Source organism: Leuciscus leuciscus (genome assembly GCF_965113295.1).
Source record: "Leuciscus leuciscus genome assembly, chromosome: 9".
NCBI classification, from domain to species: domain Eukaryota; kingdom Metazoa; phylum Chordata; class Actinopteri; order Cypriniformes; family Leuciscidae; genus Leuciscus; species Leuciscus leuciscus.
The window spans coordinates 12174295-12187270 of NC_138733.1; the positions used below are offsets into that span (position 1 = coordinate 12174295).

At 37.3% G+C, this 12976-nt stretch overlaps 1 protein-coding gene across 1 annotated transcript in view; it reads left to right on the forward strand.

Moving 5' to 3' along the window:
- Window positions 1-12976, forward strand: part of LOC309507059 (uncharacterized protein) — a 275228-nt gene that overhangs the window by 76340 nt on the left and 185912 nt on the right. Inside the window, exon 16 of the mRNA XM_082181150.1 lies at window positions 10636-10809. Coding sequence (XP_082037276.1) covers window positions 10636-10809 — 174 coding nt within the window. The remainder of the gene's footprint in view (window positions 1-10635; window positions 10810-12976) is intronic.

The following is a 12976-nucleotide window of genomic DNA, read 5'->3' on the forward strand; positions in this document are numbered from 1 at the left end:
TCCATTGGCTTGAGAGCTGGAAAAACCAAACTCTAGTCAGGCCAATCACATCGTGTATAGAGTTGGTGAGCGGGCTTAACATAATGACGGCAGAGTTGCTATGGTTCCACGTGAATTCCCTGCTACTTGAAAACAAAGAAGATGGCTGCTGCTGCTGGCGAACATCTGTCTTTCGAATCGGCTTTTGGCCGCGACTCTGGAGGACTTGGAGTTAAGCTTTTCTTTGAGAAAAGAACAAAGAACGGCACTGAAGTCATTCTTAAAAAAGGAAGATGTGTTCAGAGTTTTGCCAAAAGTTTAATCTATCAACTAGCTCCGCTGGTGGGAAAACACTCTGGCTGGTTGTAGCGCTATCCTATTGCGTGCAGAGGGAATTTGAAAGACAACCGTTTATCCCGCCCCTTGGATTGAGCCCTGCCAATGGTGTGTTCCCAGACCCAACATCTTGATGTGGGTCTGGCTTGTCAGGCTAGCTTATTTATATGATTTTGAGCAAATTGGAGCCAACTTTTCTTTTGCTTTTGGGTCAGTAGTGGTGTAGTATTGGAGTACTGGCATGAAAACCATCTGCGTTTAGTACGCGCCTTACTGTGCAAGCTGAAACCTCAGTGCCTGTTGTTGCCACCGAGTCTTGCTGCAGGTCTTTGTATCCTGTTCCTTGTTTGTGAAGGGCGATCATATCTTCTCTTAACTTTTTGGACCATTCTTTTGACTTAGCCATATTTCTAACATGCAGTCAAACTAGGGCTGGGCGATATGACGATATTTTTGTATATCGACAATGTCTTGCAAGTATCGCAATGTCGATTATAACAGTCAGTTACCAGACGATCATCGCCAATATCGGGAAATTTTTTTACATATTTTTCACATATCCCCATAGTTACCATACACATATTTATTCACATGCAATAGCATGAATTAAATATTTTCTATAGGCTTGTAGTTAGTAGGGTTAGAAATAGAATATCGATTCCAATTCTTAATATTATTCTTTAAGCGCAAGACGCGCCAAAGAGAACACTTCTGCATGCGTGTTGTTTTCTGAGCTGCGCACACATCCAGAGAGTGCACAGACAGCTGCCTCTCATATAGTGCACATACAGATACACACACAATTATGTCAAAATATCCCTGTAAACACAGTAGGTTTTGTCTTAAGTTAAATTAAACTGTTGAGAAAGAAAAACAGTCAGCCTATAGGCCTATTGGATCCGTGCACTGACAGCAGCCTATAATAGCTATACCCACTGCCTACATTAGGCTAATGGTAATCAAAGAAAAAAAAAAAATCACTCACTGAACTTGACAGAATAACTTTTGCAACTTTAATTAGCCTAATCTGTATTTTATTTGCCTGTTATCTCATGTACGCGTTCAGAGTTTCCAATGTTGGCAGCTCCGTTATAGCTTATTGGGAGTGTTGCTGTTTTTTTTTAAACTCAAATATCATTTTTAATTACTTCTGTTTATAAACAAATAAAGCAGTAATTTTTATTTCGTTATAAGTGCCCTATAAGGAGACATTGGAACCAGAAACAAAAAATAACTACCGTTTTTGCTCATGCAGAACAAACCAATCTGTTCGTAATCTCTGATTTTAGACAAATAACAAATACAACATAGCTTATACACGTCTAAAAAAGTGCTACACGTTATAAGGAAATTAAACTTATCATCATGAAATTATTTTACACAGGCGATAACGCCAAAAGTAGACAAGACACATTGCTATGTGACATCAACATGCATTTATCATTCTTATAATAACCAAATTGGGTTCTGTTCTGTTCAGTTGCATTCAAATTCGGTTAGAACAGTGTGTAAATTATTTGCAACACTTTAACAGCAAAGCTAATGTTTTATGTTAGTTTAAGTTCTAACTAACCAAAGTAAAACCTTTAAGGTTTAAATCATTAAATTAAAACTAAGTGAATCGCAGGCTATCATTAGATAAAATGCAGCCATGCATTTTGAATGTTTGAATGTTTTTCCTACACAAACTCATGGTTTTGCTTCAGAAGGCCTTTATTAACCCACTGGAATCATTTGGCGTTCGTTTATGATGGAAGGATGCACTTTTTTGAGCTTCAATCTGTTAGTTGCAATCCACTGCCATTATCAAGCTTGGAAGAGGCAGGGCATTTATCAATATAACTCCGATTGTATTTGTCTGAAAGAAGAATGTCATATACACCAAGGATGGCTTGAGGGTGAGCAGATAATGGGTTAATTTTCATTTTAAAGTGAACTACTTCTTTAAGTCTTACATTTAAGGCAAAGAATGAAGTTAGTTGGGTTAATTTGTGTTGTATATGTGGTGTCTGTTCAGCCTGTGCTGAATTTTGAATAGTCTTTGCTCTATTGCACACTGAGAATTTGTGAGTCCTTACCATGTCCCATTTATCTTTTATTTACTCTTAACTCTTTCTTCCATCATAATCTGTGACTTCAAGGTTCTTGAGTAATTCTGAGACATTGTCAATTGTTGGTGACCAAGCACAGTTTTTTCCCCTTTATTCCCTATACACATTAAGTCTAATTCTTCTCTGGTTTCTATTGTTTAGTATTTCAGTTCATAATGTTTTCCTCTCTCTACAGTTTGAGTGATTGTGGTGTCGCAGATAAAGATTGTGCTGCCCTTACTTCAGTTCTGAGATCAAACCCCTCACACCTGAGAGAACTGGATCTGTCTGAGAATAAATTAAGAGATTCGGGTGTGAAGCTTCTCTCTGCTGTACTGGAGGATCCTCAATGTAAACTGGATACTCTGAGGTAAGATCATCTCTCTCATAGTCACATGGTTTTGTCTTCTGTAAGACTAAATCCTTTGATATACATGTTTGAACTACAATTTAGAAAATCAGCTTTTAAAATGTTCACTGAACACACTATATCTCAGGATGTCTGAAGATGAAGCATTAACTAGGCATGTGACGGTTTTACATTTTCAAATAGTTTTGAATGACATTACAAAAACAGGTTGAAAAAGATACATTTATGTTTTGTTTTCTTAGTAACATATTTGCTCATGTTTTTCATGTAACAGAGAACCTTTACATTTAAATACAATAAAACAATACACAATAAAAATGTATAAAGTAAACAATGTTTCAGACAGATTAAAGTGCAAAAGAAAACAACTATAAAGAACAGTAAAACAATGAATCAGAACATTCAACTAATATCTGTGTATGTTTTCAGGGCTGACATGATTTAGTCCAGATAATGTAAAAAAAAAATGTTGTATAATGTTTAAAAATAAATATTAAGTATTTAGTGTTGTTTGATAAACACCATAGGGCAGGGGTCAGAACCTTTTTTGACCAAAGAGCCATTTTTTCAGTTTTGGTTAATGCATTTTTCCAAAAGAGCCAAAGCAAAAAAATAAAATAAATAAATAAATAATATTATATATATAAAAAACATGCTTTTTTAAAATAAAATTTCAATAATAATAGATTTTAGTAGTAATAATAATGATAATAATAATAATAATAATACATTTTATTTGTAATGCGCCTTTCTCAGACTCAAAGCGCTACAACATGTACAGAACAAAACAATCAAACGTGAAAAAAAAAAAATATATATATAAGTATAAAAAATACACATAATATGTGTACTATATATATTGTACAATACAATATATATATATATATATATATATATATATATAAATATATAATTGTATTATTTATGTGTACATTGTATATATATATATAAAAAAAATGATATCTTGATATTTCTTTTTAATATCATGCACATCCTGCTCTTTACTATCCCATTCATCCATGTTTCCTTATTAATAACTTAAAACAGTATCGTCAACTGAAAGCTGCGCAGATTATCATAAATACTACACATTTAGGACATTAAATGTCTCTGCAGCAAAAGCGAAAGTACCAGGTGAAATGTTTCAAAATGTGGTACAGCAGAGCACCAGTTTCATCTAAATGAAATGTTTCAGTCCAGTCACTTTTTTATATAGCCTTCTTTTACATTTTTGCTGCTCTGGGGTGCGTTTCCCGTACAACTATATAGCTCGCTGCTTAACTACCATAGTACGATGCATCGTTGGAGAAATCAACTAGCTAGTCACGACTGTTTCCCGAAACCGTATGTCGCAAAGTATCGTTCAAGCACGTTGGTTTATGACGTCTCGCACGTGGTGGACTAATAACTTATTTTAATTAATCTGTTTGAGATCGAATTAACGCTAGATTTTGTCATATAAGTTACAGACATGGCATCTGAAGACCATTTCTAATTTTTCTCAGTTATTTAGCTTTATTACCAGACTCAATATTTGGCTCGTTCTTACATAGTAGAGCACGTTCGCACATGCGCAGTCTTCAAAAACGGTGCTTTAAATCTCTTGACAAACTAAAAGACGTAAATTACATTTGTATGTATTCTAAATAAATAACACGGGTTGTACTGAATGTCAGCTTGCTTATTTTGCTAAAGATAAGGATTTATTCAGTCTACATCTCATGTAAACTAGAAACTATGCTTCTAACCACAGCTCGAGAGCTGTCGTTCCAACCACACAAGTTTGCGATGCTGTTTGCGAACGTTCGTTGGAACGATGGTTTCGGGAAACACCAAATCGTTGAACTATGCTGATAACGACGAAACTTGCGACCATAGTTGGCTAACGATGCTTTCGGGAAACGCACCCCTGTTCTAAAAATTGTTTTCGCCATTACCACAATCAAGCTATGTAGCTGCTTAAATCTGAGTGCCGGAGCTCTAGGACCACTGTCGTTACACTCTCGAACAGCACTGAACACGCACTTTGGCCGGTACAACTTGAAATATATTATTATTATAAACTTTTTTTATACGCTTTTTCTGCTGAAAGCTGATTTCTATTGATGTGTCTAATTTTTATCAATCATTTATTGGTAAAGAGTGTGAGACCTGGTGAGCCATAGGGTCCTGAATGCTGCCATGATGGAATACAAAAGTCATAATGGCTGAAAAACACGTAAATGCTGTTTGTTTTCCGTTTATCTCCGTGACAAGCGCCACCATAAAAACAAAGTTGGGCAATGCTGCTTTATGTACAGGTGTACATCACAATGTGAAATATTAGCATAATACCCACTCAAAGGCATACACAAAGAGAGAAGGCTTCAATTGATTGAATGGGCTAGGTGCACAAGATAGTGCCCGTGAGCTTTGGCGATGCAAGAGTGTGCATGTTTACTTCCACTCATACTCTTCCGGTCTTAGCGACAATCACATTTACTGTAAGGATAAACTTATGTATGACACTTGGCTAGATTTAATGAATGTTTTTTTTTTTTTTTATAAAAGAGAAGATGGTAGTCTATAAGTGACGAAAGAAAACATAATTTTTTATATTATTGTGTTATTGGGTAATTCATCGAAATATGTAGAGATTATCTTTCATTCTTCCTCCAGTTGATTCTGTGGTTCAGGTTTAGCGGTTAATGAAAATCTAGAGGGATCTCTTCATTCATACAAAACACTCAAGTGTAACATATACATGTCCTGATTTTGTTCTGACTGCTGGTAGACTAAATCAATGGTTCATAAATGTCTTCTCTTTCTGCGTAGAACAACACTACCCTCATCAAGATCTAATGTTTGCTATAATCGTCAACTAATGTATCAATCCTCATCAGAGGTATAAATAAGCATGATAATACGATGGACTCAGTGTATGGTTAGGAACTTTATTCGGTAGCATTATTATTGCTAACTGCTAACTGTATTGTTTAAAATGTAATTTAATTATTATAGGTTGTAATGTTCAGTGTTTGTATTTTCCCTGTGTGTTTCTATCATTTACTGCATTTAATTTTGTGCAAGTGAGATGAGTAAAAAGCATCTTTTGCATAAATCATCTTCTGCCTGGTGTCTACAAGCAGCACAATATATTTTACTAAGTGTAAAATATACTGACAACTCTTAGACATTTTCAACATTGACATTTTCTTAGTTATATTGTGGAGTGACAATATTGATGGAGCAAGTTGATGTAGGTAAGTGAAAATATGCACACAACTAAGGAAATTGTATTTATGGAGATAAATTGTTGCCTGTGTCTCACAGGGCAAACTTGTGAATGTTTACGGGATATTTTATGCAAACAACTCGTGACTGATGAACTGGAACTGTACAAGCCGGAATAGTGCTCGAGAGTGAAGTGATTATAAATGCATTAAATGGAGAGGGTAAAATCCTGTCGATTCACTGTAATACATAATTTATTCCCAAATTATAGTTTATTAAGGCTTTCAGACTTGAGTTTCAGGTGCTGGAAGAAAGATTGAGGATTTGCTAGCCATGCAAAATCAGAATCATATACCAATGCTATGTTAGCCTGGAAGGACTATGAAAAAAAACTCTTTAAAGGGATACTCCACTTTTTTTTGGAAATAGGCTCATTTTACAACTCCCCCAGAGTTAAACAGTTGAGTTTTATCATTTTGGAATCCATTCAGCTGATCTCCGGGTCTGGGGGTCCCACTTTTAGCATAGCTTAGCATAATGAATTGAACCGGACAAGACCATTAGCATCTCTCTCAAAAAAATTAACAAAGAGTTTCGATATTTTTCCTATTTAAAACTTGACTCTTCTGTAGTTACATCGTGTACTAAGACCGACGGAAAATGTAAAGTTGCGATTTTCTAGGCTGATATGGCTAGGAATTAAACTCTCATTCCTGCGTAATAATCAAGAAACTTTGCTGCAGTACCATGAGTCTAGCAGGCGTAATGATATGACGCAGCTCCTGATAATAGTCTCCAGCTCGGTAGCCTATTATCAGGCGGCATGCATCAGGTGCGCATGAACATCCTTTTCCAACAACTTCAAGAATTGTGTCCACTGCACAGACCATGCAAGTATCAATTTAATGAGGTGCTCTGAAAATGATAAGCTGATGGTTCTTTTCATAGTTAAATGGATCTTTTCCATAGTTCCATTTCCTGCTTCCGGTTCCATTCTATCACTCACCATTTTTCCTATGCATGTATGTATGTATGTGTGTGTGTTTGTTTAGTTTAGTTATGTTTGTGATTTAGTTAATACAACTTGTACACAATATGTATTTGGTTCTGATTCTCTGCTTGCAACAAGGTTTACTTTACGATTTAGATTTTGACTACAGGCTCTTAGTACTGTACAGTAAGAAAAGACATTTCCCTTCCCTGGAATTGAATATTTCTTAGAATTAATAAACAATTAACGCTAAGTGTTCACAAGACGAACAGGTGGGTTGATTGTAATATTAATTTTACTACATTAAGTTAATTATATTAACTGATCCAAATATTCATAATCAATTATACAGTTATTATTGATTATTAATATTTCATAGAGCTAATTCATTACACCTGTAACCAGCTTTCGCTTTTGGGTCTTTTTCGAACTGTGACAATTTCAAACAAATTTTAACTGACTAATTAATAACATGAATTTTATTTATTTTTTGTTAAGAAATTTTGTATTTTAACATTTTTTTTAAAGAGATTTGTGCCATAAAGGAAGAGATACAAGCCTCGAATCCCCACGTTTTGTGAGAAAAATTATTGCTTCCATTTGCATCACAATACAACTGTAGAACTGAGGATCTAGAATATGAAATTCCTCAACTTAAACAAGTTCTTAAAAAAGGGAAGCAAACCAGCAGTGTGGAAATGCCATCCAATTTAGTAGACCTCACAGTCTTTTTGAGCTGTATATTGGGAGGTTTTCCATGAGATGTTTGAACTGTGCAAAACTGCTTTTGCATTAGGCCTACCTGCAGCTGCAGAGGTGGAAAGTAACTAATTACAAATACTTTCTTTACAGTACTTGAGTAGATTTTTCATTTTTTTCTACTTTCTTGAGTATAATTAAATTGTGGTACTTTTACTCTTACTTAGAATAAAAATAAAGTATTCAACTTCGCTACATTTATTTTGTGCCGACGGAGCAATAGGACGAGCTGGCATTTGACAGGCACTTTTCAAACTACTGCGGTGGAGTCCTGCGCTTCAGCCAATAAATGATAGGTCTGAAGCTCTTCAGCCAATAACAGACAGATCTGAAGCGCCTCATCCAATAACTAACAGGTCTGAAGCGCTTCAGCCAATAACAGACAGGTCTGACTCGGGTGCAAAACCAATCAAAACATCCAGTTCAGCTAGGGTGTGGGGCGTTCAAACCGCGCATTGACATTCAATCACTCACTGGCGCTCCTGTTTTGAATAGTATCGCTAACGTTTCAATATTTTAGTGAATATAAGTGAGCTATTCTCACATTCTAATTTTAAATTGAAATGGGTCATAGCATGAATATTACCAGAGCAGTGAGCCGTTGAAGTAAATTTAAAACTGGGCGCAAGGACGCAGTTATTGCAGAGTTGCGCAGTTATGGACAGAGCTAGAACAATGTAGGCGTGTGAGCACATATATTTGTGTCATGATATAGTGTACACAGAGAAGTATATAGACTCAAATGCGGGAGTTTATTCATTAAACGTGAAACACGTACTCAGAATTCACACTTAACGTATTTCATTGCATATAAAGCAGAAACATGAATAAACGACGCACAAAGTGCATGAGCACGCAGGGGTCTGTATATCTAACAGAAAACACAAAGTGAAAAACAGAAGAACTGAAACCCGGCTTCCGAGAAGCTCAAAATGAAACCATCACTCAACTTGCAATGAGCAGGAAAACGCAGGTCCTTGGAAATTGTTCAAAGGATATTCACAAATACAGAATACAAGCTAAGGCGTTATCCAGGAAAAAAAGCAGGTCTATAATCCTATACGGTAGACAAAAAACGTTAAGCTGAACAGCCGTGGCTTTTATACTGAGTTCTGAGAATTAGTTACAGGTGCATACAATCAGGTCTACTCAGGTGATTGCGAACGGGCAAGAGTGCGTTTGCGTTTGAGTGCGGGAAAGAGAGAGAGCCCGGTGCACCCGTGACAATTTGCTGTCTGCGATGAAAGCTTTTTGCATAAACCAAGCCCTGAGAATTTGTAGTGGAACTGTCAAAACCTCTCCAGTGGCAGCCATCCAAGTGGAGATGGAGGAGATGCCCTTTTATTTGAGAAGAGATCAGCTTGCCTTAGTGTATTGGGCTAATCTTATGGGACATAATGATGATAACATTGCACAGACAGTCTTAAGAAATTGTCAAGAGCGATTGAATGAGGGAGTAAAAAGCTTTGGGTGGACTATCAAACAAAAAGTTGAGAATATGGGGTTAAGTGATCTTAATATCTGCACTACAGTTCCATATTCTACAGTGCCCCCTTGGACTTTTGAGGAATTAAAAGTGGATCTAGGGCTGCTTGAAGAAAAGCAGGAAAGTGAAGTGGACAAATGGAGAGTTAGTGGATATATAGCAGAATACTACAGACAGGACATGATCATATTTACAGATGCTTCTAAAAGAACTGATAAAAGGGTGGGAGTGGCACATGTGGTGCCTGAACTAGGGCTGGCTGTAGTTAAGAGGCTATATGATGATTTGGCTGTATATACGGCAGAGCTTGTAGCTATATGGTTTGCCCTGTTATGGGTAGAAAGTAATGGGGGTAATAGACAAGCAGTCATAGCATCTGACTCTAGTTCTGCTCTTTTAAGTATCCAGAATTCCCACTCAGGGTCCAGAAAAGACATTCTTCTTGATGTTTTACAGTTAGCGAGTAGATTGCAAAAGACAGGATTAAAATGTTCCTTCTTATGTGTTCCAGCCCACATAGGGGTGGAGGGGAATGAGTTGGCTGATAAATATGCCAAGAAAGTAGCAGGTAAAATATTTTTTGTTTTTTGTTTTCTTTTTTAAAGAATACAGGGCTTTTAAAAAGAATAAAATTTTATAGAGAAAATGTAAATCCTGTTATACACTCCAGTCCAGCGGTGGCGGTAATGCAACAAATAGTTGTCAACCGCCATTTAAAAATAGAAGAATAAGAATAAGAAAAAGCTTTTTGCATTTCTTTATTTTTTTGTATTTTATTTTTTGTATTGTTTTATTGTATTTTTTTAATAGACTCATGTAGAAAAGTCTGATTCTAAAATTCTGAAATTCAGATTCTACCTTCATGTGATTTGATTAGCTGACCAAGTCTTAATGAGAGCACATGTGGTTTACTAATTTGTTTTGGATATAAGAAGCCACCTCTCCTTGATTCAGACAAGGCCTGTGTGGAATTGTTAATAATGTAAGTTCCTTTTGCTTGCTTGCTTGCTTGCTTTCAAGTATTATGTGTTTGATATTTTGCATGCATTGAATTGTAGTTATTAGGTTTTCTTTGATCCTACATTGGATTTGTTAAAGCTCATTTCAGACATATGATGTAAGATATGCTAATATGTTTGTATCACATTAATTTTTTATGGTTTTATTAAAAACCCACAATTACCAGCCTTTGACATCAATGTAAATGTATACTCCTACATGTTAAAATAAACTGAGATAAAGCGAAAGATGACTGAATGAGTTTTTATGGACCCATCATTCTGGTAGCAACAGCCAAATCAGCCTAAAATTCCTTTTAATTTTCTACACTTGTGAATCAAGTTTATTATTTTTTTGTACCTGCTAAACTGATCTGAACTGAGAGTGAAGAGTGTGTCATTGTTCTCTACAGGTTGAGGGATTGTGGCGTCACAGATGAAGGTTGTGCTTCTCTGGCTTCAGCTCTGAGATCAAACCCCTCTCACTTGAGAGAACTGGATCTGTCATTGAATAAATTGGGAGATTCAGTGACTCTTCTAGTAGAGACTGTACTGGCGAATCCTCGCTGTAAACTGGAGGAACTGTGGTAAGATCATATTTCACTATACATCAATCACAATGTAAAGTATATTTGAAGTGTTCAGCCTCTTTCTGCTGCTGTGAGTTCAGCTGATTGAGCTGTAAATGATTGAACACATGAGCTGATCCTCAATAACATGATACTGCAGGACTGAGAGTCACACTGAAATACACACTTTCACACACAATCAACATTTCAATCTCTTAACATTAAACAGACTCGAGCTCAACACAGTCAGAACTATGAGAACAGTGCAGTTGTGTTCTTAGATAAGATAAAAATATTGAATGCATTTGTTGAAAGAGGTAGAATAAAGCATTTGAAGGATTTAAAATTTGAAATATTGAAAAGAAAAGTGAGAAGGGAGATTCAGTGATTCAAGTAGTGGGAACAGAAAGAAGTGGGAATATGATGAACCTCTTTATAACAGAGGATGAAACAATTTTCCAGCGACAAAGAGAAAATCAGATCTATGGAAGATGGTATCAGAATAAAAGAAAAACACAATGTCAGTGTATTGAAGGATTTGAGAAGGAACTCCGTGCTGATCAACTATCCAACTCAGAATCAGAATCAGAAAGAGCTTTATTGCCAAGTATGCTTGTGCATACGAGGAATTTGTCTTGGTGACAGTAGCTTCCAGTACACATACAATATAAAGTGACAAGACAAGTGACAAGTAACATAGGTATAAATAAAAAATAAAATAAATATATATAAAAAAATAAAATAAAAAAAAGATTATAAATTATAAATATATATAAAGTTATAAGGTGCTATAATGAAATGTCTGAGAGGGAAGTATTGCACATGTTTGTTCCACAGTAGGGGAACATTTAAGTGTTCATGAGGTAGATGGCCTGGGGAAAGAAACTTTTCCTGTGTCTGGTTGTTTTTGTGCTCGGTGCTCTGTAGCGTCGACCAGACGGTAACAGTTCAAACAGAAAGTGTGCTGGGTGTGACGGGTCCAGAGTGATTTTGCGAGCCCTTTTACTCACTCTGGATGAGTACAGTACTTTGAGTGTAGGAAGGGTAGTGCCAGTGATTCGCTCAGCAGTCCGAACTATCCGCTGTAGTCTACGGAGGTCGGTTTTGGTAGCAGAGCCGAACCAGACGGTGATGGAAGTGCAGAGGATGGACTGGATGACAGCTGAGTAGAACTGTACGAGCAGCTCCTGTGGCAGGTTGAATTTCCTCAGCTGACGCAGGAAGTACAGTCTCTGTTGGGCTTTCTTCACAATAGAGTCTATGTGAGTGTCCCACTTCAGATCCTGAGAGATGGTGGTGCCCAGGAACCTGAATGACTCTACTGCAGTCACAGTGCTGTCCATGATGGTGAGTGAAGGGAGTGCAGGGGGGTTTCTCCTGAAGTCCACGATCATCTCCACTGTTTTGAGCGTGTTCAGCTCCAGGTTGTTATAACTGCACCAAAGAGCCAGCTGCTCCACCTCCTGTCTCTACGCAGACTCGTCACCGTTCCGGATGAGTCCGATAACAGTAGTGTCGTCCGCAAACTTCAGGAGCTTGACAGAGGGGTCTTTAGAGGTGCAGTCATTTGTGTACAGGGAGAAGAGCAGTGGTGAGAGAACACATCCCTGTGGAGCACCGGTGCTGATGGTGCGGCTGTCGGACGTGATTTTGCCCATTCTGACTAGCTGTTGTCTGTCTGTCAGAAAGCTGGTGATCCATTGACAGACGGAGCTAGGGACAGAGAGCTCGGTCAGTTTGGTCTGGAGCAGTGATGGGATGATGGTGTTGAAGGCAGAACTAAAGTCCACGAACAGAATCCTTGCATAGGTCCCTGGTTTGTCCAGATGTTGTAGGGTGTAATGCAGTCCCATATTGACCACATCATCCACAGACCGGTTTGCTCTGTAGGCAAACTGCAGGGGTTCCAGTGATGTCCTTCAGATATGCTAACACCAGTCTTTCGAATGACTTCATGGCCACAGACGTTAAGGCAACAGGTCTGTAGTCATATGAGTCCTGTGATCTTTGGTTTCTTCGGGATTGGGATGATGGTGGAGCGTTTAAAGCAGAAAGGGACTTTGCACTGCTCCAGTGATCTGTTGAAGATCAGTGAGAAGATAGAGGCCAGCTGGTCAGCGCAGGTTTTCAGACAGGCTGGTGAAACACCGTCTGGGCCTGGTGCTTTCCTTCTCTTCTGTTTCCT